Raw genomic sequence first — 27966 nt, 5'->3', positions numbered from 1 at the left:
TTCTGTTGTATAGATGTATCATAGTTTATGCATTCACTAGGTAATGGATTTGACACTTTCCAGTTTTTGACTATTATGAATAATGCTGCTATGAATATTTACATATGTCTTTGTGTGGACATAAGTTTTCATTTCCCCTGTGTAGACACCTAAAAGTGGAGTTGCAGGGTCATGGTAAGTTTATGTTTAACTTTTTAAGGTGCAGCCAAACTGTTTTCCAAGGTAGATGTGCCATTGTACAGTTTTACCAGTAATGTAAAAGGGTTCCAATTTTGATTGGGATTACATTGAATCTATAAGTCACTAAGAGGAGAATTGTTATCTTAACACCATTGAGTTTTCTAATCCACGAATATGAAGTGTTCCCTTATTTAAATCTTCTCTAATTTATCTCAGCAATGTTTTGTAGTTTGCATTCTATGTGTTACACTTCTTTTTAAAATTTATTCCTTAAGTATTTTATTCTTTATGATTCTGTTGTGAATGAAATTGTTTAAGTTCATCTTTAGATTATTTATTGCTTTTATATATATATCTTGGAATATTTTCATTTGGACTTCATTTTTGAAGGATAGGATCTTCTTAGTCTGATATAGAATTTTTGCTTTCTCCACTAAAATATGGCATTCCACTGCCTTTGACTTCCATTATTTCTGATGAGAAGTCAGTCATTTATCATATTGTTGTTTTTCTCTTGCTATTTTTAGAGTTTTTCTTTGACTTGAATTGATGTTTGACTATGAATTATCTAGGCGTGGATCTCTTTGTGTCTATCCTACTTGGGTTTTTTGTTTTTTGTTTTTTTTTTACAACTTTTTGGATCTGTAGATTATTTTTCATCAAATTTGGAAATATTTCAACCATTATTTCTTTTTCTTCAAATACTTGTTCTGCCTCTTTCTTGCTCCTTTCCTCCTGATATTCCCATTGCATGCATGTTGGTACCCTCAGTGTTACTGCATAGGTCTCTGAGGTTTTGTTCATTTTCTCAAACTTTTTTCTTCGTTTCTAATATGTACTTTTCAAATCTAGAATCTGATTTTGTTCTATTTTTGTAGTTTCTACGTCTGTGTTGATATTCCCTGTTGAGTCATTGTCACCATATTTTTCTTTAATTTGTTAAACAAGTCTCCTTTAATTCTTTGAGCATATTTACGATAGCTAGTTTGGAAGTCTTTTTCTGAATAGGACATCTGGACCCACTCAGAAACAGTTTCTGTTTGTTCGTTTGTTTGTTCGTTTGAGACAGAGTCTCGATCTATTGCCCAGGCTGGAGTGCAGTGGCGCAATCTCAGCTCACTGCAACCTCTGCCTCCCGGGTTCAAGCGATTCTCCTGCCTCAGCCTCCCAAGTAACTGGGATTACAGATGCATGCCACCATGCCTGGCTAATTTTTTTTATTTTTAGTAGACACAGGGTTTCACCATGTGTCACCAGGCTGACCTCAGGAGATCTGCCCACCTTGGCCTCCCAAAGTGCTGGGATTACAGGCATGAGCCATCATGCCTGTCCAGAAACAGTTTTTATTGACTGCTTTTTTCCCCGAGTATGGGCCACATTTTCCTGTTTCTTAACATGTTGTGGAATGTTTTTGCTAAAAACTGGACGTATTAGATAATACAGCGTAACAGCTCTGGTTCTGATTTTCCTCACCTCTGACGGTTGTCATTATTGTTGTTATGTATATTTGCTTATTCTTAAATGACACGTGCAGACTTAATGTGCAGAATCTCTCTCCCCACTGAGGTGCAGCCAACTCGGGTCTCTGCTCAATTTTGTTTTGTTTTTTTTAATTTTTAGCCTAGCTTTCTTGGAGTCCTGCTTGTGTCTGCATAGCTGAGTGGTTGGCTGTTGGTTAAAGGTTGTGCTCAGGCATTTTGAGCTAATAAGGCTTATACCTTTTGTGTGTGTGTGTGTGTGTGTGTGTGTAGGGAGAGCATGTAGTTTTCAAATATGCCCAGCTTTTATTTTCTGCTGAGCCCTCAGTTTTTCCTCACATGCAGGAAGCCTCTCAGTCAGCAAGAGATCTATGGAGAGTTCAGGCTATCTCCAGTCTCCTCTGGGCATATATTCAGCCATCAGTTAGCCAGGACTGTGGGGGGGAGTTTAGCCCCCTCTGTGGCTCTCTCATTTCCAGAATCTCCTTGTTAAATTTCTAGATTTCTGATAGTCTGCCCTTCTTCTCAACCAGGACAGCAGCCTTTGAGTAACAGAGCTATAGGCTTTCTCTGTTCTTTTCTAGTTGAGTTTAATGCTTTGACCCCACATTGCTACTGGGTGTGGGTTTTTTGCCCTCCCCTTCAAATCGTGTTAGCTCCCTGTGACAACGAAGCTGCTGGGTTTTGTAGCCAGCCTTGCCCAGGAACTATTAGATGTACTGGTGCTTGGGTAGGGTGTGGCAGGGGTGGGGTAAGAAGCTGACCCAAGCTGTGACTCCCACTATTCTTACACAAATTTCAGCAGTTTTTTGTAAAAACACTTAAATTTGTCATTTGACTTTGGCCATTTTTCTGGAGTCCCAAAATGGCTGTTTTTGACACTTTTGTCTAGTTTTATAGTTGTTTTGAGGGGAAAGGATTTGCTGACCTCTTCAGTTTGCCACAGCTGGAAGTCCTGCCTCCTGTTTTGTTTTGTTTTTGTAATATTTTTGGGTTTGTTTATTTTTAACAGGCTAATTGAAAACCTGAAGCACATCTATATATTGTAGCTGCTTCAGCATTGTGCTTCACAATGGAAGAAGTTAGGAGATTGTGATTAGATTAGGGGTGGGGCTGTAGTCCTAAATTTGCTGACAGTGCTTTCCTGTGGAATGCTTCCTAATAATGTATTCTTGTGTAATGATGAAGAAAATGTTTGTTTTTTTTTAAGCAAGCAGATTCCTTTGGAATTCTACAACATAAAAAAGACATTATAGTATACTCCTCTCTACAGAATGAATTTGGCACAGGGAGAGAAGTGACAAAGTTCTTTGGGCTGGTATAGATGTATATCTATATGAAAAATAATGGAAAGACTCATCCTTTTAAAAAGTTACTCATCCTTTTAAAAATTATACAGGTTTAAGCTAAAATTTTTTGTGTGCTAGAAAATTAAGCTGGGCAGTTTGCCTTTTTAAAAAACCTTTCTAATTATTTAGTAACACACATACACAAAATAAAATGTATAATTCAATGGTGTATCACAAAGTGCATACCTCTATGACCACCATTCAAGTGAGATACAGAACATCACCAGTACCCAGAAGTCCCCTGTGCCCTCTGGATCCATACCCCAAGAGAAGGTTCTTGGATCTCACACAAGAAAAAATTGGGGCAAGTCCATAGAGTAAAGTGAAAGCAAGTTTACTTAAGTAAAGGAATAAAAGAATGACTACTCCATAGGCAGAGCAGCCCTGAGGGCTGCTGGCTGCCCATTTTTATGATTATTTCTTGATTATATGCTAAACAAAGGATGGATTATTTATGCCTCCTCTTTTTAGGCCATATAGGGTAACTTCTTGGTGTTGCCATGGCATTTGTAAACTGTCATGGCACTAGTGGGAGTGTCTCTTAGCATGCTAATGCATTATAATTCCAGAGGTCACTCTCATCACCATCTTGGTTTTGGTGTATTTTAGCTGGCTGCTTTACTGCAACCTGTTTTACCAGCACGGTCTTTATGACCTGTATCTTGTGCTGACCTCCTATCTCATCCTGTGACTTAGAATGCCTTAACTTCCTGGGAATGCAGCCCAGTAGATCTCAGCCTCATTTTACCCAACCCCCATTCAAGATGGAGTTGCTCTAATTCAAACGCCTCTGACACTCTACCACCATTGTCCTCTCCTCCTGAGATAATCACTATCCTAACTTTTATGCTAACTACTTCCTTTCCCGACAGTTTCTATCTCCTAAGTGTGCATCCCTAAACATTATAGTTTAACTTTGCCTTTTTAAAAAATATTATGGAAATGGTATCTTGTAGTGTATATTTATTGTGCCTGGTTTCTTTTGTTCAAAATTATGTTTGTAAGATTTATCTATGTTGTTGCATATAGCAGTAGTTCATTTTAATTGCTGGAGAGTATTCCATTGTTTGAATATACTACAATTTGTATACTGTATATTATATATTGAACATTCTGTTTGTGGATATTTAAGCTATTTCCAGTTTTAAGGGTATTACAAATATTGCTGCTCTGAATACGCTTGCATGTGTCTTAATGTATAGATATGCATATTCCTTTTGGTTATATACCTAGGAGTCAAATTGCCAGGTCATAGTGTGTATATGTTTTTGACTTAATAGATAATGTCAACTTGTTTTCCAAAGTGATTATAACAATTTACCCTCCTAAACTATAAGAATTTCCATTGCACTTCATCTCAACAAAACATTTGCTATTGTTAGACTTTTAAAAAATTGATTTGTAGGAGTTCTGTATACATCTGGATAAGAGCCCTTTGTTCCTTATAAGTGTTGCAAGCATCTTCTCCTATGTGACTTGCATTTTTACCCTCTTAATGTAGATATGAAAAGACGTTCTTGATTTTAAGGTAGTCAAATATATCAGTATTTTCCGGTGTAATTAGTGCTTTTTGTGTTCAATTGAAGAAATCTTTCCCTGCCTTAATATCATATTCTTCTATATGTTATCTTCTAAAAGCGATGTGATTTTGCTTTTCACATTTATATCTACATCCTACCTGGAATTTGTTTTTGTGTATAGTGTGGAGTAGGTTTGGAGGTTCATCTTGTTTTTCCATGTGGATATTTCATGGTTCCAATAACATAGATTGAAAAGATATTGTATCTGGCAGGGTTTGATCAGGAGAAAGAAACCACACCAGTTATTTAAACAGAGTTTAATATGGAAAAAATGTTAATTAGGTATAAAGTTGTCAAGTAGATAACTAAAAATGCAAGAAGAAAACACTAAGCTATCACAAAAGTAGCAGTTTCCACCCCACAGCAGGAAGAATAAAGGGAAGAGGTTGGAATTATTCAAATTTAGAACCCCATGATGTCTGAGGAGAGGATACTGGCTCACTTGTGCTGGTATCTGGCATGGAAGATGCAGTGAGGCTAGTTCTGCAAGTTTTGGCAGAACTGTAAACTGGATTCAGCTACTGCTATAAGAAGGTACTACTGCTGGGAGTGAAGAAGTATTGCTTGGGTGTCACAGAAACAAGAAACAGACAGGAAGCCCATAGGAGGTGCAAGTCCCTTCTTCCTCCACCACCCTTGCAGTCTCTCTCTACAACATTCTGTTGGCAGAGCCTAACATGGAGCCAGTTGGCAAAACCAAAATGTGGTTTGTAGAGTTTAGCCCCAGCATGATAGAGCAGTGTTTAGGCGGATGGGTTTGAAGCTGAGAGACAATAGCTTAATAACTGATGCAACCTTCCTGTCTCCACTGCTCTGCAGAGCCAACTTTTTGGTAAGTCAAGTGTTCATATAGGCGACAGTCTCTTTTTAGATTGATTATATTTCTGTTTCATCTTTGTACCAATATTACACTATGTAAATTACTGTAGCTTTATTATGTCTTCATACCTAGTAGAGCAATTTTTCAAAACCGACCTATCCTTCTTCAAGTGTTTTAGCTGTCCTTAGCACACTTAAATTTATAGAAAAACTTTAAAACTACTTCATCTATCCCCCCCATCAATTTGGGGGGAGTTGACAATTTTACAATGTTGAGTTTTCTAATCTGTGAATATGATACATCTTTCCATTTATTCTTTAATTTTGCTCTGTAATATTTTTTAAACATCTTGTATAGAAGTCTTGAGTAGCATCTGTTAGCTTTAATCCTAGATATTACATATTTTTAATATTATAGTTTTTTATAAATTTCATTTTATTATTTTTATTTTGAAAATTTCAGACTTACATTATTTTCCTTTTGTATAATTAGACCCCATTATACCCACCACCTAGATTCAGTAATTAATAAGATTTGCTTCATTTGCTTCAACTATTTTTTATTGTTGTTGCTGAAGTATTTTAAAACAAATCCTAGATCTCATGTCATTTCACCTATTTATACTTACAAGTATGCATCTCTAGAAAATACGGACATTTTATTTATAAGTAATTCTAAGCCATATTGACATTTCCTCATTTATATTTTTAAAATTTTTTATTTTATGTACAAAGAGCTAACATGGTTTCTATCATTGGGTGGATGCCTTGGATAATTCATTCAACAAAGATCATTTAGTCCAACTTAATGAAACCTATATCCTTCATGTACTGATGGAAACACTGGCAGCACCTATTGAGGCCATGTTTCAGGATCAGACCATGCTGGTTTGAGCAGACGCAACAAGAGTGAGAACCCCAGCCGAATTTTCATGGGTGGCTCTAGTAGAGCTGCTGGTGACCCATCTTGCTTTCAGGAGTGCAACCAGGCGAAGGGCCTCTTTTATTTCAAAAATGTTTTTTACTGTTGATATGTTCAATTTACTTTTAACTTCAAGCATATTGTTCACATTTTGTATTAAGTAATTATTAAAATATTAGCTTAGCCATTAAAATATTAAAGTATGCTCTACGACAATTCAGAACAAAGTTTTCTTTTCTGATGTGAACTTTATTTCTAAATTCATTAAGATTTTTGACGTCTGCAAAGCCACACTGTCACAAACCTACCATGTGAATAAAACTGTCTTTTTCTTTCAAATGTTTTCTATCCTTATAAACCTAATGTGCAACGAAAATTGCCATTTGTTAAATATAAATTTTTTTCTAGTCCTCAATGTTCCTATTACTGAACACATATCTTTCAGGAAGTCATCAGTGGAATTAAAAATAAGTGCATTTTTGTGTGACATATTTTTAGTTTTACTTGCGCTTTGTGACCTCTTCTTGCCTAGACAAAGTTGTTAAAATGCAAGAGGGAGATGTAGTTGTGAATTATTTTCCTTTGTGGATTTGCATAGAAACCTTTCCCTCATTCTTTCAACTGGTTTTCCTCCCCATGCAATATTCATAGGTCTGTTTCTAAGCAAGGACTGTGGCTAGTAGGCCATGAAAACTTCCTAGACTTGGCAGACTGGGCTGTATCATCTTCACCCTCTAACATGAGAAAATCCAGCATGGCAATTTTCCTGCAGGCAGTTCAGATTCCTCGTAGACATATTTAACAGTGACTGAGGAGGAAGTCTCTGTATCTCCCCAGCATCTATAGTATAGATGGAACTAATTAATTCATGATCTAAAGAACAATTAAATATTCCCAAGACCACAAGAATTAGCATAAAATGATTTTCAGCTGCATTTTAACTTATCCAGTATTATTGGTGGGGACTGAAAGGGTCTTAAGAGTTAGGTTTCACTCACTAGTACTAAGTACTTGAAAATAAATATGACAGCCTGATACTGGATGGCTTACCTGTTCCTTATCCTTCCTCCATTATCAGTACTTTCAGGTGTCTCACTACAGATCAGAATGGCCCAGTGCTGTCTTATCTGCTGAGATCTTTGCTATTTTTAGTTCATTAAACACAGAGTTAGAGGATGTTTAAGTTCTTATTTAACTCTTTCAGTCAAATATAGATATTTTGCTGCTCCTAAGGAATAATATTAGGAGGATATGAAGAAAAGAATGAACTGTTTCTCAGCCTTGGTTTAGCTATCATATAAGGCCTTTTTTCTTTGTAATACAAATTAGCAAATTTGGGAATCATTTTATATATCCTGACAAAATGGAAAAGGATCTCTTTCTTATGCATACAGCTAACCCGACAATTAACAAACTTGGATAAACAAATGAGAAAAGAACTCGGCTAATATAATACATTAAATATAGAAGATGAGAATCCGTTTTTTATTTACGTTTTGGATGGGGGAAAGGCCTAGAAAGATTTCTTCTAAATTGTATACAACTCTATAAATATGGTGGAGTGCACACAAATTATAGCCCGTTAAAATTGCAGTTAGAAAGACCAGTGAGAAATAAAAGTAAATTTCTTATTCCATAATTTGTTACATAAATTTCTTGTGTATCCTTGAATATATAACAAGGACCAAGGTACAAATAGGATACATTTCCTAGACTTGTTTGTTGTCAAAAATTTTGCCTCAGTTTGCTATTGTTTTCTGAAACAGGCAATCTAAATACAAGTAAAAATAAGGAAATGAATTTCAAAATAAATGTGACGGCAATAATCTAAATATTTAGAGTTTAGTTAGGAGGTTCTGTTACTGAGATATGTACTCAGTATAGTTGACATAGTAATTGTAGTATGTATGGCAAGAAATGGAGGATTGCTGATTACAACTTCATGTGAATAGAATTACAAGAACCTGATTTTCTTAAACCAAGTTGAAGCACTCTTTTTATTATATTATGTATTTGCTTTGAATAGCTAAAAACATGTATCAGAAACATGAATTTTAAAACTGCTAACACATGGGGGATTCTTCACATAAAAATGAAAGAGAAACACAATTTCTTGGAGATTCTTGCTGACTAGTTTAAAGATGTTTTAAGTGACATTTTAGTGGCTGAGAAAGTATTCCCAATAATAAGTTTCGCTTTTGTTTCATTACAACTTTTCTGCTTGTCAGTAATTTAAGCAGATTTGTGGCAGTGTTCCGTTTTCTGGGATTAAGAAAACTCAACAAAATGACCACAACAGATCTAAAATGCTTCCTGTTTTGTTATTGTACTCTTGATCAACTCTGTATCTCTCTGAAAAAGGACTTGTGGATTCTTCTGGCTTTTTAAAAAACAGTTGAATTTATGAGTATAAAGAAGTATTGATAAACTCTGGACAGGTGTAAGTGAGGATTCTTTCTCACGACTCTTAAACATGCTGCTTGAAGTATTAATTTAAAACTTAGGAAGTAAACTCCTATAAGTAAAACTTCACTGTTTAAGAAGGGAATCAGATGAAATGACAGATGCACTGTCTTATTTAAGGCATCCAGTGTTTAGCAGAGAAAGTAACTGCCCCAGAATTGTAGGTATAAGGATGGCTCCTTTTTTTCTGAAATGAAGAAACTTGTACTAAATGTTGTTCATTATCTCTACAGCTGGAGCTTCATTAGCAAGTGCATTTAGAATAACCAGGGTATGGCAGCAGCAGAGAAACTAAGCGCCTCAAGCCTTTGAGTAACAAAAAATAAAAGAATTCCTGTATAACATGCTTCCACACTTATCTGTGTTCTGTGGTACTGTTTGTGCTGAACCAAAGCATCTGCTACCTCAAGTTAAGAGAGAACAAACTCAACATGGCGTGAAATTACTGCACTGCCATTCACATTCATTAGAGTTATATTGTTGCCAGCCACAGGCATGACTGGCTTTTGCATGAATAATAAAATGCTGCTTTGTGAATTTTACTTTAAAACATTACAAGACATAGTACTCACCTTGAGCCTGTGTCAAGTATTTTCAGGAGTGGGTTTATCTCCTTTATTATGGTGGCTTTTCTCACCATAATAGGGTAACCAGTAAGTAGTAGTCAGAAGTTAGGAAGAAGTATTGTATGAGGCCTTTGGAAAGGGCACTGTGTTAAATCAATTTATCTCATGTTTAAAAACTAATATTTATTGTGCCCGGCTGTTAAAGATATTAAAATTATTGTCATTTGGCAACCATCGTAATAATTGATTCAGGCAAAAATCATGAGTGGATACTAAAGTTAATGGATCAAAGTTCAGTGAGGAATAGGATATTTACACAGTTACAAAGGGAAAAAAATAGTAACTTTATAGTGGAGAAGCCTGGCAGACACCTCATTCAAGTGATTAAAGTTATCAACAGTAATGGGACATATTGACATTATATGCCTCCTGAGATGATGCACTGAGAAGGCATCAGTTCTTTGTTGTTTCTGTCAAAAATGAATAATCTGAATCTAGTTATGAGAAAACAACAAACCCAAATTAAGGGCTAGTCTTCAAAGTAACTGGCCTGGTCTGTATATTTCACAAATGGCAGTCATGAAAGACATGCCAAATAACTTCTAGATTAGAGAATACCAAAGAGACGTGACAGTTGAATACAGTGTGTGATCTGAAGTTTTCCCTTTTTCGTATTTCATTGACATTTTTCTCTTCTAGTAGCTAGATACTGAAGTAGTATATTTAAACAGAAAAAAAGTACTTCTAACTAATAGTCTGAATACAGCAATATACCAATGTCCCCTCCTATTTTCTAGTTTATGTGGATTTTAATCAGTATTGCAGATTTGGCTTGGGGTGTGTGTGTGTGTGTGTGTGTGTGTGTGTGTGTGTGTGTAAAATACAGACAGGGTCTCACTGTGTTGCCTGGGCTGGTCTCAAACTCCTGGCCTCAAGTGATCCTCCTGTCTCAGCCTCCCAAAGTGCTGGGATTAACAGGTGTGAGCCACTGCGCCCTGCCTGGGTTCGTATTTTTTAAGCAACAGTCATGAATGTTAGGTCTCCTGGCCTACTTGAGTTACATATGAAGCTATTGAAAACTCAAAATTGCCTGTAGTCCCAGAAGGCTGAGGCAGGAAGACTGCTTGAGCCCAAGAGTTCCAAGCTGCAGTGATCTTTAATTGTGCCACTGCACTCCAGCCTGGGTGACAGTGAGATCCTGTCTCTAAAGAATAATAATAATAGATAATACTTGTTTTATCAAAATATTGGCCAATGGAAGAAAGTGAAGTCATCGTGTTGTTAAAAAATACTAGAATACTCAGTAGAGATAGCACCATGTTAAGGAAAAAAAATACTAGAATACATCATTTCAGAGTTTCATGAGCACTTAGAAAAGGAAGTAGTGATCACTAAAATGAATCCATAAAGAAGTTTGATATGGTTTTTAGACAGATATGTAGACAATAGGAATTTTTGTTTTCAGGAAAGCAATTTGATGAGTGTCTGATTTCCTGAGTGATTGTAGTTCATTGAATGAGTAATTGAATATCCATACTCAAGGTTAATGATTGAATGTCAGTCTCGTTGATGATTTCTAGTATTGTATCTGTTGCAGAGATCTAGTCTCAGTCCTGTTCTAAACTTTAATTAATAACTTAGAAAGAGACATTAATGTCACATGGATCAATTCTTTTTTCTTTTTTTTGAATACAGACAGAGTCTTGCTGTATTACCCAGGCTGGTCTCAAACTCCTGGTCTCAGGCAGTCCTCCTGCCTCAGCCTCCCAAAGTGCTAGGGACAGAGGCATGAGCCACTGAACCCAGCCTCAAATTTTAAAATGACACAAATTTAGGAGGAATAAATACTCAGAGCATTGGATGATCAGAACAGGGGCTGAACGATGATAGCTGAGAATGTTAGGCAGGAATCTAGCTAAATAAATTGGACAGGAATAAATTCTACCAGAACAACCAATCTTAGTATGATAGGTAGATGGGGAAAAAAAAAAAAGCTCTAGGTTAATTCATGGAAAGTCAGTTTGCCAAATGACCAATTGGCCATGTATACTCAATTTATTGGTATTTCTTTTTTCTTTCTTTTCTTTTCTTTTTTTTTTTTTTTTTTTTTTTTTGAGACAGTCTCGTTCTATTGCCCAGGCTGGAGTGCAGTCAAGAAATCTTGGCTAACTGCAACCTCCACCTCCAGGTTCAAGCAATTCTTGTGCCTCAGCCTCCCAAGTAGCTGGGATTACAGGCATGCACCACGCCTGGCTAAATTTTGTATTTTTGGTAGAGACAGGGTTTCACCATGTTGGCCAGGCTGGTCTTGAACTCCTGGCCTCAGGTGATCCACTCACCTCGGCCTCCCAAAATGCTGGGATTACAGGCGTGAGCCACTGAGCCTGGCCTGACATTCTTTTAACTATTTAGTTAATATGTATCAACTGGGTTCAGTCAGAAAAACAGAAACCACACTCCTGTTTCAAACATAGGGAAATATAATACAGGAAATTGGTTATATAGGTGTTGGAAGGCAAAAAGAGAAAAAAAAGGGAGTGGGGGGACGCAGTTATTAAAAAGATAGTAACTGCAAGAAGCAACTACCACACTAAGAGCTGGGAAATAAAAGGGATGAGGTTATCATTACTTGGGAGCTAGAGGGATCCCTAAGCTGGCACCCAGATTTCTAAGGAGAGGACACTGTTCAACTGCTGCTTATATTGAAGTCCATATTACTAAAAGATGTTCATATACATAAGAAATCTAAATATTTAAATTGTGTTTGAACATGTCTTCCCTCTCAAATGTAGTTCTGAAAATAAAGCATAAAGCTAATTTGACTTTTATCAAATTAATGATCTATGCTGCTTCTGTATGTTTTTTCCCATCTTTAAAATGGCTTTACCACTAATACCTCTCCTACCTCAGATGTATAAAGTGACCTCTCTGAAAAAGTAAGTGTTTATAGAAATTTAGACAGGGATTTTTTTTTTTTTTAAAGCATGGCAGATGAGTTGGGTGACCAAACATTCTCTTTAATTATAGATATGTACTCTTTTATCTTTCTCACTGACACCTTAAGCTTCATTAAGTGGACTTAATGTTGAGTGTTTTAAGATAAAGATATTGTCATGATCTGAAACATTGGAAAACAAGGTATGGAACTGATTTCTCTGTCTTTTTTTTCCCCTTCCCCAAATATTGCTTCTTTAGGTCAGTAACAGATCCAAGAGATGGAAAGAGAGTAGCGCTCAAAAAGATGCCCAACGTCTTCCAGAATCTGGTCTCTTGCAAAAGGGTCTTCCGGGAATTGAAGATGTTGTGTTTTTTTAAGCATGATAATGTAAGTGAAATTGGTATTTGGGGGAAACTATTTCCTAAGCCTCCTGCATTGAATTAGTAAAGAGCAGATGAAAGTTTAAAAGGGCACCTATAAGTAAAATTTGGAAATTGGCTATAGTTTTATGCCAAATGTGAAAAGAAATAAGCGCACCAGTGAGGTTATGGGAGAATACCTATTGATAGGCTTTCAATTCATACATTCTTATTGAAAGAGATGCACACACACACACGTTTTCTAAGCTGTAGTCTTTCAGTGCTTTGCTTTCCTTTTATATATACTCTTTATGTCTCTCTATGACTGTCTTAAATTTTCACTATTGAGATTAGTGGTTTTCAACCTTAACATATTAGACTCACCTGGGGAGTCCATTTTATCAGCATTTTATTTGAAGGTTTGAAAATTACACTATGAATTGTATGACATGCACAAGCCCTAAACTCCAAATCAGGAAACGTTGAACCTATTGAGTTTCGCATTGGCTTCTGAAATGTGGTGTGCACTCTCATTTGTCAATCTGAATGTCTTTTTTAATTCTAAGAATACAAGCTATTAAATATGTTTAAAGCCCATAGAAAAGGAGCATATATTTGTAGGGAAATAGGTTATTAATAGAAACCACAACCAAGGTTTTTATTGAGGGGCTTGGAAACCTGAGACAAATTAGACCCTTTTTGTGACTGAACAATGAACAAGTGTAAGTGAATTCAAGTGAATTCTAAGATTGATTGATTGACAGGTAAATATTGATGCAAAGCAAATATTGATATTTAGCCGAGGAATAATACTAATATTCAACACAAAAATAGAGTGTAGTGATTTATGTAGTGAGTGATTTAAGTGGAAATAATTGACCCTTGATTTTAAGTGCTTTATTTTTATCTCAATATTTTAAATCAGAGATTAAGTTAGAGATGTGGGAAACAGTTTCTCCTATAAAAACAGTACATCCCTTAAGGTAACATAGGCTACCTTATTTATGGCTGTGTTTAGAGATGTGAAGACTTATAGACAAATAGACTCGTGTTTTGACGGAACTTTCCTTCAATTAATCCTGAGTTAAAAATTTGATACATGTAAAATTTACCTGGAGGTTGCCAGCATTAGAATATGTTTTCATTTTCATGTGAAAAGAAAAACTGCCTCAAATTCTTTATATAATACTCAACCTATGCTATTTTAATTGCCATAATAAAAACTTATCAGAAAAAAAATTATGATTTCTCATGAGTCTGAGTGCTTATTTGCACAAAAAACTTGAGAACTTTGGCCAAAGGTTTGGTCTCACTTTAAGAAGCAAATTTTGAAAAGTTTGAGGTATTTGTTAAAACTGGGAGTACTAAACTTACCATATGGTTCACTCGAAGCCCCTTGGTTTGACATATTTCATTTTAATGATTATTCCTCTTGAAATTCTCTTGCCTTAATTTTTTTAAAGGGCATTGCTGTGTTTTAGTCAATTGGAACTGCCTAGCAATATGCTTGTTTTAATACATTTCAAAATACCACTTGAAGCCAGGGACAATGGCTGCATCTGTAATCCTAGCTACTCAGAAGGCTGAAGTGGTAGGATCAGTTGAGTCCAGGAGTTCAAGACCAGCCTGGACAACATAACGAGACCTCATCTCTAAAGAAGAAAGTTTTTTAAATTAGCTGGGTGTGGTGGCACACATCTGTAGTCTCAGCTATTTGGGAGGCTGAGGTGGGAAGATCACTTGAGCCAGGAGTTCAAGGTTGCAGTGAGTTATGATCAACCACTGCACTTCAGTCTGGGTGCAGAGCAGGACTCCATCTCTAAAAAAAAACCACACACACAAAACAAAATACCACTTGAGTTACTATTTTACTACCAGTTCCTCAGATTTTAGAAATAATTTAGAATAATGTCTAGTTCTTTCTTAGTTATTTCTTGACCTTGCCTTAGTGTGTCACCTCAGCATCAAAGAGTGCAGACCTTCTTTCATTGTCAGAGACTCAAGTAAAGGTATCCATGATGAAAAAATATTTCAAGGGTGGCATCAGAAATTTGCTTACTCGGGGCCGGGCGCAGTAGCTCATGCTTGTAATCCCGGCACTTTGGGAGGCCAAGGCAGCTGGATCATTTGAGTCCAGGAGTTCAAGACCAGCTTGGGCAACGCTGCAAAACCCCATCTCTACAAAAAAATAAAAAATTAGCTGGGTTTGGTGGCACATGCCTATAGTCCCAGCTACTCAGGAGGCTGAGGTGGGAGATCACTTGAGCCTGGGAGGCAGAAGTTGCAGTGAGTCAAGATCACGACACTGCACTCCAGCCTGGGCACAGAGCAAGATATCATCTCAAAAAAAAAAAGACAAAAAAGAAATTTGCTTACTAATGATGTCAATGGCTTACTATATTCCAACCAATCTTGGCCTCTTCTATAAAGGAAGGGTGGTATAATAAGCTGCTGTTTGTCTAGTTGGTATTTTTGCTCATGACTCATTCCTAGTAACTAATTAAGTTACAAAGACAGTGTCAAAGGGAATAGTGTAAGAAAAATAAACTGAATTTGTGAAAATCACACCAATTAAAACATAGAAGCAATTCTCATATAGTTTCTAAGAGCTGTGCTTTAAAGTCAGAACTAGGTTTGAATTGTGGTTCTACTATTTTGTACTGTTGTGTCTTGGACCTTAACTTCTCCAATCTTTAAGTTTTTTTCATTTTCGAAGCAGGCATGGTAAAAGCAGAAATAACTGTGTATGATTGTTGCAGAAATTAAATTTTTTTAATGCATATAAATCTGCTCAACACACAACCACTATTTGAAACTGCTGAGCTCTATCATAGAAGAGTGCCTGTGACATCTGTGAAAGTGTTTAAAAGTGAGGCACATAGTTGAAGATGGCACAGCACCACTATTTTATATATAATAGATCTCTGCTATCTCTGAGATCTATTTCCAAAAGGATCTCAGGGCCAGCATAACTACTATGTGTGGAATGCCAGTCTAAGAGGCAACTGGTATTTGATCTAGTTAAGGCAGCAAATGTTTATTTATTGTGTCCTATGTAAAGAGTGCGGTGCTAGGTCATGTGGAGGATACAATAAAGGCTTAAAACACTTTCTTTTTGAAGGGGTATGTTTAATATTGCTCTGTGTCAGGGGATATGCTAGATACTTTACATATATTAATTAATTTACTCCTTAAAAATCGTGTCAGATAGGGCTTGTTAACCTTACTTTGTAGAGGAGGAACCAAAGACTTGGAGTTACGTAACTTGCCCAAGGTTAAGGTGGCACAGATTGGACTGTAAATCTGTCTTGCTGTAGAGCCCATATTCATTAATTCAGTAAACTTTTATTATGCACATCCTGTATGCCTAAACTACATTAGCTCCTATTGTCTTTACCTTCAAATAGTTGAAATGATTTTCAAAATGTGATAACTACTATGATAAAAGCACTGTGGGAGGGTTGCCTGCATGGTTAAACATTAAGCCAGGACAGCTGTGTGCATAGCAAAGAGCTGGACAACCAAAACCTAGAAATGTATTCAAAGATTCCCTGGAGAGGGGGACCTTAAAACACAGATTCATGGGTCTTACCTTGCACCTACTAAATTGTAATCTCTGGAGTTGAGGCCCAGGTATCTGATTTTTTAAAGCTTCTCAGGTGGCAGGCAAGTACCATAATATTAAGAAAAGAGAAAAATTGTTGTGGACTTAGAAACTCAAAGATGCATCAAACACAGAGAAGGAAAATCTTAATATGAGCCTTTTGAGAACAAGATTTGATTGAAGAAGAAAGGAATGTCATGATAAAAATGGCATTTAGAAAGATCTTGGTCATTGTAGGAAGGTTGGATTTTAATTTGGATGGCTTTTTATGTGTCAAAGAATAGTAACAAAGCCTGGGAGGCTTTGGATTTTCTTTTGAAAGGAACCTTCAAAGTCACTGTATCAAATTCATTGATTTCAGGTGATCTGACTGAATTTTTACACACATACACACACACATCTGAGTACCTGCTTCACCATCTTAACACATTCACCTTGATGAAGTAACTTGGGGAAACAGAAATGGGTTTAGCTTTCTAAAAATTGGTGTTTAGGCTTATTACTAGTATCTATCTGAGCTTTTGTAAAATCTGGCAGAATCTTCTCTCTACCCATCTATGCATTTGTGCTTGTATGTATATACATGCATAGTTGTCATATGATCAGCAGGGAAAGTGATGATTTAGGTTTTTTGGATCTTTGAGATGAAAGCTATGAATCCTCTCAGAAAAATGCACATATATACAATTTTAATGTCATTTTAGGCTTTCACTTGTCCTCTAAAGCCCATTTAGAGCCCCCTTAGGGTCTATTGATTCCTGCCAAGAGCCCCTGTAACGCAAGTCTTGGACATTTTTCTTGTCTTTAGACAATAACACTAAGTACACAGTAGGCGGCGATTCTATTTGAAGAGTGAGTGAGTGAATGAAAGTGACAGAAAAAAAGAAATCTAAGGGCCTGGAGTGATAACTTCTGTGATCTCTCTCTTGGGGTTACTTTTTCTTGTCCTAGCTCTGGAGTGCTCCAGAGAGGGCTAGAATGAGACAAAGAAGCTTCATTCATTTTCCTTTGTATAGTCTGACCTAACTCATACAACACCCCTTTGGGTTCATAAGTAGGTTACAGAATCATACAATATGGGAAAAACAGATATGGCCTATCTTTTAATACAGACATGCTGTTCAGACATTAGTAATACTAAGTGCTAACTAATACTAACTGTTGTGCCGCTAAGGAGTTGGAAAAAGCAAAGGATGATGTAGAGGTAGGTTACTTTTCAAGGAATTTGGTTTTGTTTGCTGTGTGCCTAAAGTTTATAGTTCTGGGCAGATTACTGTCACGTTTAAAATAATACAGTCTCCCATGTTAATGGATTGGAAGACTCAATGTGATTGATAGGTCTTTTCTTCACAAGTATTGCTATACATTTCAGTATAATCTTAATCACAGTCCCAGCAAGGTTTTATGTCTATATGCGTATGGAAATTCACAAACATCCTGAAACTTATGGAAATGCAAAAGATACAAAATAGCCCAGACAATCTTAAAGAAGTTAAATAAAGTTAGAAATTCATACTACCAAGTATTGAGACTGTTGTCCAATATTGAGACTGAATCCCAGGAGCAACAGAAGGTATAAAGCACAAGATATGGAGCCAGAACAAGGATAGACAGATAGATTAATGGAACAGAATAGAAAGTTTGTAAACTGGCATACTATATACATGTTCACCTGATTTGCAAGAGAGGTGCCACTATAATCCAGTGGGGAATGGATGACCATTTCAATAAACAGTTCTGAGTCCATGAGATATCCATATTTAAAAAATTAACCTTAGCCATGTACCATATACATAAATTAATTCAAAATGGATCATAGACTTAAATGTGAAAGGTAAAATAATAAAACTCCTAGAATAAAACATAGGCAAGTATCTTCATGACTGAGATAAGCAAAGATGTCTTAACTGGACAGATAAAACACCCATAAAAAATTGTTTAATTGGACACTATTAATGTTAATTTCTATTAACATTAATGTTAAGAACTAAATGTTCAATTAAGAGAATGAAAAGACAGACCTCGGACATATATCCAATAAAATACTTGTTCCCATAAAATATTATGGGCTAGAACAATTTTTAAAATATTCAGTGTTTGAGGAAGACAATTAGAAATAAATGTTTTACTTGATATTTTTCAGACTGAGTTATATATCTAAATATCATATGTAAAGACCTTCTATAAATGAAGACGTTTTGCCCAAAGACTTAATGAAAAATTTCACGAAAGAGGATAACATATCAAAGTGTTCAAAGTCATTATTCATCAGAGAAATGTAAATTAAAATGACATTGAGTTAACACTATGTACCCAACAGACTGGCTGAAATTAAAAAGACTGACAATACCAACTGCTAGCAAGGACATAGATCAACTGAAACTCTAATCCATTGCTAGTGAGAGCATAAATTTGTAAAACTACTTCAGAAAACTGGCAATTTGTACTAAAGCTAAATATACGCCTACCCAATGACCCGGCAATTCTATTTCGTATACACTCAAGAGAAATGAATGCATATATTTACTAAAAGAGTGTACAAGAATGTTCATAGCAGCATTACACGTAATAGGTAGCAATTGGAAACAATATAAATGTCTGCCAACAGCACTCTGAATAAGTACTTTGTGATATAGTCCAGTTCAATAATAGCACAGTACACAACACCAAAAAGGATAAACCACTGATTCACACAGGATCATGAATGAATCTCACAGGCATAACAGTAAATGAAAGAATCTATACACAAAAGACTTCACTCTTTATTATGCAGTTTGTGTAAAGTTCAAGAACACACAAAATGAATCTTTGGTGACAGAAGTAAAAACAGTGCCAGGATGGGTTTTGACTGAAAAAAGGGTAAATGGGCTGGGTGCAGTGTCTCATGCCTGTAATCCCAGCACCTTGGGAGGCCAAGGTGGGTGGATCACGAGGTCAGGAGTTCGATACCAGCCTGGCCAATATGGTGAAACCCCGTCTCTACTAAAAATACAAAAGTTAGCCGGGCGTGGTGGCGCATGCCTGTAGTCCCAGCTACTTGGGAGGCTGAGGCAGGAGAATCGCTTGAATCCAGGAGGCAGAGGTTGCAGTGAGCCAAGGTCATGTCACTGCCCTCCAGCCTGGGAGACAGAGCAAGGCTCCCGTCTCAAAAAAAAGCAAAGGGGCTAAAATGTCTAATTTCTTAACCTGGGTGGTATTTACATAGAAATATGTGTGTATATAAAAATGGATCAAGTTATACTCAGGATTTCTATACCTTATGCTACAACTCTATAAAAAAAAAAATAATGATATCGTCTCTACCGTAAAGAACTTAGAATCTATTATGGGGTGAGAGTGGGAAAAGAGTAGCTCCTTTGCTAAATGGGATTTAGCTGTGTTCCTTATATTCTTATTCTTATTCTTATTCTTGTCTTTGAGTCCTTGGCAGAGTAGAAACTCGGTAAATGTTGATTCTATGAATGAACAGATAAATTTCTTGTCTTTATAGTTAGGATTGAGATTATTCACAGGAATTATTTTATTGATAAAGGTCTGACTGAGACTAAGCTATTTTCTTATGTAACCAGTTTATAGTGAATCTTCTAACATCATGGAGGTTAAAATCCTAAAAAGCAGCTAACATAATGAGCTTTTGTGTTTCTTAAAAGATTTGTGACATGTGCAGAGACACTGTTAAGAAATGTGTTTGGTAATGACTATCATTTAAAGACATAACTTTAATTCATTTTTTAATTAGACAAGTCTGCTTGTATTTTTTTGTATTTGAAATCCTTTGAAGAGTGTGGTATTTGAGGATACTTCAACTCTTTACAAGCCAAAGTCTTTACAAGCACGTATTTATATCTTAAGGCTAATCTCACGTACTTTATTCCCTCAAATAATAGTGGGGCTTATAGAGAATCTCTAGCTATTTAAATGGGGTGTCAGGCATGAAGTCTGGAGTTTCAAACTCTGCCACTATACCTTCTCACTTACTCATTTACATTGCTTTTGAGATTCCTAGATCATTTCTACTGGTCTAAATACTGTTTTTACCACCTAGAAGCACTGTAGAATGCCATCCTCTGATAAACATTTTGGAGTAGAAAGAGCAGGAGGATAAAACAACAGGCGTTTAAAAAATTCCAGGCATAGTTTAAAATATTGTACCTTTTGAACTAACAATCACAGCTAAATGCTGTAGTGCAAATGTCTATCCCTGTTTTATATGGCTTTTTTACAAAAAGCCTCATCAAATATGGAGTAAGAAAGCCTCATTCTTCTCTATCAAGGTTTAAAATGTATGGTTGTCACTTTCTTCTAGATAACCTCTAATTATAGCAGATAGATTTGAAGTGTAAAATAGCTTTGTATAATGGACGCTGTCACTCATTGCATTCTGTTTCCCCCTTAGACAGGATGTGTGTTGCTCAGATACAGAGTTTAGAGTCCGAAAGATGTCAAGTAAAACACTAATTTCTAACTGCCTTCCTCAGTTGTCAAGTATTCATGTTAAAAATTGTTCTGGCACATAATGAGAAATTTGTGTGAATTTATTGGTTTAAAAAATATAGCTGGCTAATTATAGGTTTAAAAAATATATAGAAATGAAATAATGTATCTGTCATATGAAAAAAATTACTCTTCAAAGAAACTGGAAAATCTCTTATTTTCTGTTTATACCAAAATTCTAAATATAAACATTTTAATTCAAAAGGAAAGATAGATATTCCTTATAAAAACATCTAAACTATTTAAAAGCCTCCAACTGGCTTTAAAGTGAGTGAAGAATTTTTCATTACAGGAGGCTTTAATGCATAAAATAAATTTTTACTTAAAATTTATAGTAAGAAATGCTTGGCTGAAACAAGAATAACCTTTAAAATGAACCAGGTTTCTTCTACACATAAATTGCAAGAGGAAACGGAAAAGAGATGGTGGAGAAACCTTTAGATTATCAGTCATACTATGTAAATCTTATTTAGCTCCTGATTTAGACTAACAAACTTTTTTTTTAATATGAGAAAATAGAAAATTTGAGAACTGGATATTTGATGATATTTTTAAACATTTACATTTTAGATTTGATCATTGCAATTTTTAACCTTTTTTTCATTAGAGATACTGATTATGGCTGAAATAAGTTTGATATATGCTTGAGAATTATATAGGGAGAGTAAAGGGTAGAGATGAAATAAGAATGTTCATGTGTGTGAATAACTGAGGCCAGGTATTGATTACATGGGCATTCTCTATACTATTCTGCCCACTTTTATATGTTTGAAGTTCTCTGTAGTAAAAAAAAAAAAAAAAAATTTAAGCTACAGATCATAAAACTTGAACTAGTACCACACAATTTATTTCCTGTTAAGTAGTTTCTTCCATGTCCTTTGAGCTTGGTATTTCTCATTAGCTTAGCAAGACAGCTGGGAGGGGATTTGTTTGTTATGCTTTGATGGTGGAAGTTACACGGGTACTATGCTGCTTTTATAAAGGACTTGCGTCGTAAAGTCTTTTTTCCTCACCCTAGTGACTTCTTTTCTTACAAGAATCTTGGAATAAAATCAAAAATGCTTAGTATGATTTAAAGAGACTTTGTGTAGTGTATTTCATGTCTTCCTCTTCTACTTTATGTTAGTCTATTTTCTTCCTACCCTCTATATTCCATAAGCACTGGCTTTTCTGTCTCTAGAATCTGCCTCAGTGTCTTTACACTGCCTGCCCATCGATCAACCAACTGCTACTCACCCTTCAAATTCTAGAGTAGTGTTACTTTAGGGAAGCTTTTTCTCTCTACCCTTCTTTACATTTTTCCTCCATAGTAATAGATGTTGTAATTACATATCTGTAACTGTTTAGTGCTTACCTCTTCTGTAGTCATGAGAGCAGGGATGATACCTGTTTTGTTCAACAGGATAACCTAAAAGCTTAGTGCTTGCCAGGTAGAATGCACATAGTAAAGATTTGTTGAACAGAGGAATAAAGGAATGAATGATAGATGTGGCTTCTCACGCTCTTAGAGTAACATTGATTGTTTAAAATAGGGTGTTTATTTCAAAAACTCTCTCCTGTGCAGGGATTTTGGTAGCGTGTGGTGTAACCCAATTGCCTCTCTCATTTTGTAAGTCTTTTGGATAGTAAGTGTACGAATCCATCTTAATGTTTAGGACTGTGTTTCTTGACAGACGAATTTAATTTTCAGTGGGCAATTGTAACTAAGCTTTAAATCATTAAAGAGTTGTTAGTATTTACTTGCATTTATGTCGAATTTTGTTTCCTTTTTTGTTCTCTAAATTTGACTTTTTTTTTCCTTTTCTCAGGTACTCTCTGCCCTTGACATACTCCAACCTCCACACATTGACTATTTTGAAGAAATGTATCCTAACCAGGGAATGTGAAAGAAGGGGACAATTTTTAAAATTAATTTGTTCTTCTAGCACCTTTTGGGGTTCATGCCTTCAAGTATTTTAAATCTCATCCTTGCAGAAGTGATTGAGTACCTGGAACCAGGTAATTTTGAAATCCTGTGTGTCTGGCAGAGCTCAGTATTATCAACATATCCTGTGTGGTGATGCTACAGAACAGAACATCTGAACAGATATTTAATCCCCACACAGCCTTATGAGATAGATTATTACCATCCCCATTTTGCAGATGAAACCAGTGAGGCAGCTGTGTTGTAGTAGAACCCAGGAAAGTGCTTTTACCACTATACAACAGCTGCCTGTCGGTTAAGAGAGTAATACTGCCCTTTATTATAACACTTGGGGTAAGATAGAAATTGTAGAATTAATGTAAGTTAAGTTGTCTTATGTTCCTTAGAATGATGGTGGTGGTAGTGGTGATATTAACATAATAGCCATTACTTATATAGTTTTTATCAGATGCCGGGCACAATTCTAAGCTCTTTACACATGTTTATTTAATCCTACAAACATTCTCTGGGGAAGGTATTGTGATTATTCCCATGTTACAGAAGAGGAAATTGAGGCACAAAAGGTAAGAAAATTGACCAAGATCACAGAGCTAGTAAGTGTGGGGATGGAGATTTGGTTCCAGGTATTCTGACTATGTAGTCTTGCTTTCAGCCCTTACCTATGTGATTCTCAGGCTAGAGCCCTTAACGTTCTCCTGTTACTACTGTTGATGTTTAAAAACAGTATGTTAGACATTGTGAATAATAATGAACTATAAAATAATGGTAAAATAATGCCTGGTGATAGCTCCATGGTAATAATAAAATAATGCATGGTAGTAGCTCCTGGGACTGTGCATGAAAAAAATTGAGACATAAGTTAACCTCCCTGACATTCCTGGGCAAAGTGTCACCAGTTTCCATTCCACATTTAACTTGGTAAAGCTTTAAATAAAAGACAGGAAATCCTAAGTCATTGATTTTGGTAAGCTCATGATAGTGCAGTTTATTCAAACTCTAGGCTTTTTTATTAATACTTTAGGCCTATGACTCAGAATGGAAACCAATGTAATAGTGAGATACTTTTTCTGATTCACCAGTGAGGTAATGAAAATCTCATTCTTACACAGGGGGTTGGTAATTCCATATGAGATTGTTATCTTTGATAACTTCCTAGAAAATAGGAACAATTAAGAGCTTCCCAAGAGAACTAAGCTGGCTAAGGATTTGGGAAACCTTATATGGTAATAGAATTGTCACTGATCAACACTGCTGGGATGTTTTGATCTTTTAAACCAAAAGCTCTTGAATGCTAGTCAGCCCTCCATAGATGTGAAACTGCATCCATGGATGAAAAATATTTGAAAAAAAAAATAAAAATAAAAAAATAAAAAGTATAGCTGGGCACAGTGGCTCACACCTGTAATCCCAGCACTTTGGGAGGCTCAGGCAGTGTGGGCAGATCACTTGAGCCCAGGAGTTGAAGACCAGCCTAGGCAACATAGCAAGGCCTCGTCTCTACCAAAAATACAAAAAAAATTAGCTGGGTGTAGTGGCACATGCCTGTAGTCCCAGCCACTCAAGAGGCTGAGGCAGAAGGATCAGCTGAGCCCGGGAGGTCGAGGCTGTAGTGAGCTGTGATCACACCACTGCACTATAGCCTGGGCGACAGAGTGAGACCTCGCCCTCCCGCCAAAAAAAAGTGATACAAATTAAAAAGCAATATAATGACTACTTACATAGTATTTATATTTTATTAGGCATTATAAGTAATTTAGAAATGATTTAAAACATACAGAGGATTGGATACAGGCTATATGCAAATACCACACCATTTTATATAAGGGACTTGAGCATCCATAGATTTTGGTATCCTCCAAGGGTCCTGGAACCAATCCCCCTTGGATACTGAGGGGAAACTGTAATCTTTGGTGATATTTTAATCCACGGATCCTTTATGGAGTTAATCCTTTTGTGCAGTGAAGGGTTATTGGACTTGGGGTGCCCCAGCTCTGCACATTCCAAAGAAAAGACTGTCCCTTGACTGGTTCCTGGCTGACAAGAATGTCTTTGTATAGCTGAAACCTTGAACCTGGCCAGATGGTTCTGACAAACTCTTATTTTAAAAGTACAAAATTAACCTAAGGGTAGAAGGATTGAGAAAGTTCTTTTCTCCTCAACTGTAGGTCAGTAGTAGCAACTGAGGAGAAAGCATTAATGATTCCATTTCATAGACTTCCTGAAGATTACCTGGGTCTTCATTGAAGAAAAGGAGAGAGCTGGTGGGAATGGATCACCACTTGTTTCATTCAGCAGAAGTACCTTCTTATACCTGGCCAGGAGCTACCCCTCTTTATTCTTTTTAGTTGGTGGGAAAGAAATCCATATAGTAGCATTCCCATCAGTGTGTAGTACTGTTTCTGTCTCTTTGGAAATGAAGTTGCTGAAACCAAACCTTAAAATTAGAAGAAATTTCCTTTATTAAATATGAATTTTGCTATATTTTAGCATGTGTTGGGGGTTCCCAAGACCACCCTCAGGCTCAGTGATTCGCTAGAAGAACTCACAGGACCCAGAAAAGCTGTTATTCCCTTGGTGTTCAAGGTTTTTATTGTGGGTCAGTCACATAGGCGTGGAGCACCCATGTGAGTGACCTTAGCTGCTGAGTCTCCAGCCCTCCTTTTTCCCTTCCCCTCCAGAGGTCAAACTAATATGGCGTAGCCCAAGGCCCCAGGCAAAGACAGGTATTCACCGTATATCATATTGTTAGCATAAACTATCTGGCATGCCCAAAGCCCCAGGTATACTAAGATACTATTGTCAGGTGGATATTGCAGTGGCCCGGAGGTTATTTCCTAGAAGTCAGGGGCCAGTCTTGAAGACTTTCGGAATGTGCAGGGTTTGGACAGCCCAGGTCTGCTGAGTTAACCCTTTACTGCACATAGGCCATATGTGAAGAAAGAATGTTTCCATGTAAGATAATTGGTGAATGTGGATATATTGAATAAATGCCAAATATATTTAGGTTCTCTTCATTGAACACTTAGTTAATTCATTATATCCATTTTCTACCTTATAGTTCAGGCACATATTGTTTATATCAGGCATTAATTTTGGTACTTGGTTTGAAAACTGTGTATGTGCTTCTGTAAGATAAGAGTTCTCAGTCACTTATTATTATTGGCCATAATTTAATTGAGTCTAGGAGATCTTTGATTCATCATTATTTCAAATACTTACAAAAAAGAGGGAAAGTTAGCATAGTTATGGTTTAAAACCATGAGTGATATAGGTTAGTAGCTGTTGGTAGCAAATTTCAACCCGTTTCATCAGTTAGAATGTTTCTTTGAAATTTTCCTCCTCAAAATTGTTCGCAGATGTTTAAGTAAAGAGCCTTTGTCAAAAAATATTCATGGAACCCTCTGGTATACCATTTACTTAAATGTTTTATTTTATTTCATCCTATCATATCACTTAATTTTTTAGCTTCAGGTTAAAAAATTGACACATTACTCTCACAGTAATTAGCTGACTACAGATGGAAAAATCAAATCTTTCAAACCTAAACTTCAGTAGTCTTCTGTTTTCTGCCTTATAATTCTTAGCTACATGTAGAAGTATGCATAGAAAAAAGGTAAGCATTTTCCAATAGTGGTGTCAATTGGAAAAAACTGAATCCTTTTAACATAAAAAGGAATCATACCTATAGCAGCCACAGGATTATAAAGACTTTTTAGGAAGGAATGATTTAGCTTGGAGTACAAGATACTGAAAACTTGTATTATAGAACAACTATTAAATGAAAATGTAAGAAATACCTTAGTTACATATATGCTCTGCCTTCACTGCTGATTCTTTTAGTGTCCTAAATGGGAAGTTTTCCATGTCCTTTGTTTTGTTTTGTTTTGAGACAGAATTTCGCTCTTTTTTGCCCAGGCTGGAATACAATGGCATAATCTCGACTTACTGCAACCTCCACCTCCTAGGTTCAAGAGATTCTCATGCCTCAGCCTCCCAAGTAGCTGGGATTACAGGTGCATGCCACCATGCCCGGCTAATTTTGTATTTTTAGTACAGACGAGGTTTCACCATGTTGACCACGCTGGTCTTGAACTCCTGACCACAGGTGATCTGCCGCTTTGTTGGCCTCCCAAAGTGCTGGGATTACAGGCATGAGCCACTGTGCCTGGCCATGTGTCCTGTGTTTTTGATACAAATAAATTTGTTGTAGCCAAAGCAAAAAAAAAAAAAAATTCCTCAGTTTCCTCTTTTTTTCTCCTTGAAAAATAAAAAACCTATTACCTAAAACATAAAAATATTAAAGATTAATAGGACCTCAAGTTACTATATGAATTCAGCATACTATATTATCTATGTCAGCAGCTCCCTCTGTAGTATCTCCGAAATATGGCGCACACATTACAAATGGCTTTAGATGTTTTTTAATTTGGAGGATTATTGTGTCTACAGATTTTACAGTAGATATTTTGAATTTTAAATAAGTGATCCTGGAATTATGCTTTTAAGAAACTATTTTTGAGGTCTGTATGAAGTGCTATTGTTTTAGGCAAGTTCTTAGTATATCGTTATACATCTAATGGGTTCTTTAATACTTAGTTGAATGGGTCAGTACATCGAGTCAAAAATATATATTTATATTACTTAAGTTGTGAGGGAAAATAAATAATCCTAAGTAATTATCCACTGTACATAAAGTACCACATCATTACACTTTTTCTAAGATTAGAAAAGTTGGGATATATATCACATATTCAAGTTTTAATAGACAAACATTTTAAACCAGCAGGCGCTTTTAAACCTAATATAATAGTTAATATAATTTTAGAAAATTTGAGTTCTGTGTGCATTTTGATGTAATCAGATGTAAAGTAAGAGTATCGGTGTATAGTATCATGCAGTTAATCATGTATTTCCTAAAAGAGACTGAAACTGTAATAAAATTATTATGCCAGTGCTCACCAAAAATTTAGTGTGGGTTTTGAAACACCATGCATTTTTAGATAACTCCTTGAAGCAACAAAAAAAAAAGTCAATATCTAGACTGTAAGTTTTTATAAATCTGCCTACAGGGTTCAACAGATGTAGGGCAAGTCAGATGTGAAAGGAGCAATAAATTCTATCATGACCTCTGTATCTTTTAACTTTTTGTCTTCATAGTTTTTAATCTATCTAGGAAATATATTATTTAATAATTTTAAAGATTATATATTTTTCTGAGCTGATGTTAGCTTTTAAAGGATTACATTTTTCATTTTGTACTTTGAGTTTCTATTTGGAAATCTGTATGCAA

At 36.0% G+C, this 27966-nt stretch overlaps 2 protein-coding genes across 5 annotated transcripts in view; one reads left to right on the top strand and one right to left on the bottom strand.

Moving 5' to 3' along the window:
• The window catches only part of NLK (nemo like kinase), a 160203-nt gene that overhangs the window by 63915 nt on the left and 68322 nt on the right, over positions 1–27966 (top strand). For all 4 annotated transcript variants that reach the window (XR_010152927.1, XR_008540396.2, XM_024350403.3 and 1 more), the window contains exons 2-3: positions 12553–12682; positions 22561–22616. Coding sequence is in view for 2 of the 4 variants with exons in the window: in XM_024350403.3 (XP_024206171.1) it covers positions 12553–12682; positions 22561–22616 (186 nt within the window). In the remaining 2 variants the exon portion in view is untranslated. The remainder of the gene's footprint in view (positions 1–12552; positions 12683–22560; positions 22617–27966) is intronic.
• LOC129137669 (small ribosomal subunit protein uS14-like) lies at positions 6202–6372 on the bottom strand. The gene is given in 1 exon segment (XM_054670962.1): positions 6202–6372. A coding segment is annotated over 1 exon segment (171 nt).

This window comes from Pan troglodytes, chromosome 19 (genome assembly GCF_028858775.2).
Source record: "Pan troglodytes isolate AG18354 chromosome 19, NHGRI_mPanTro3-v2.0_pri, whole genome shotgun sequence".
Taxonomy (NCBI): domain Eukaryota; kingdom Metazoa; phylum Chordata; class Mammalia; order Primates; family Hominidae; genus Pan; species Pan troglodytes.
Note: the sequence above shows the minus strand (reverse complement) of the source record. Positions and strands in the feature narration are given on the sequence as shown.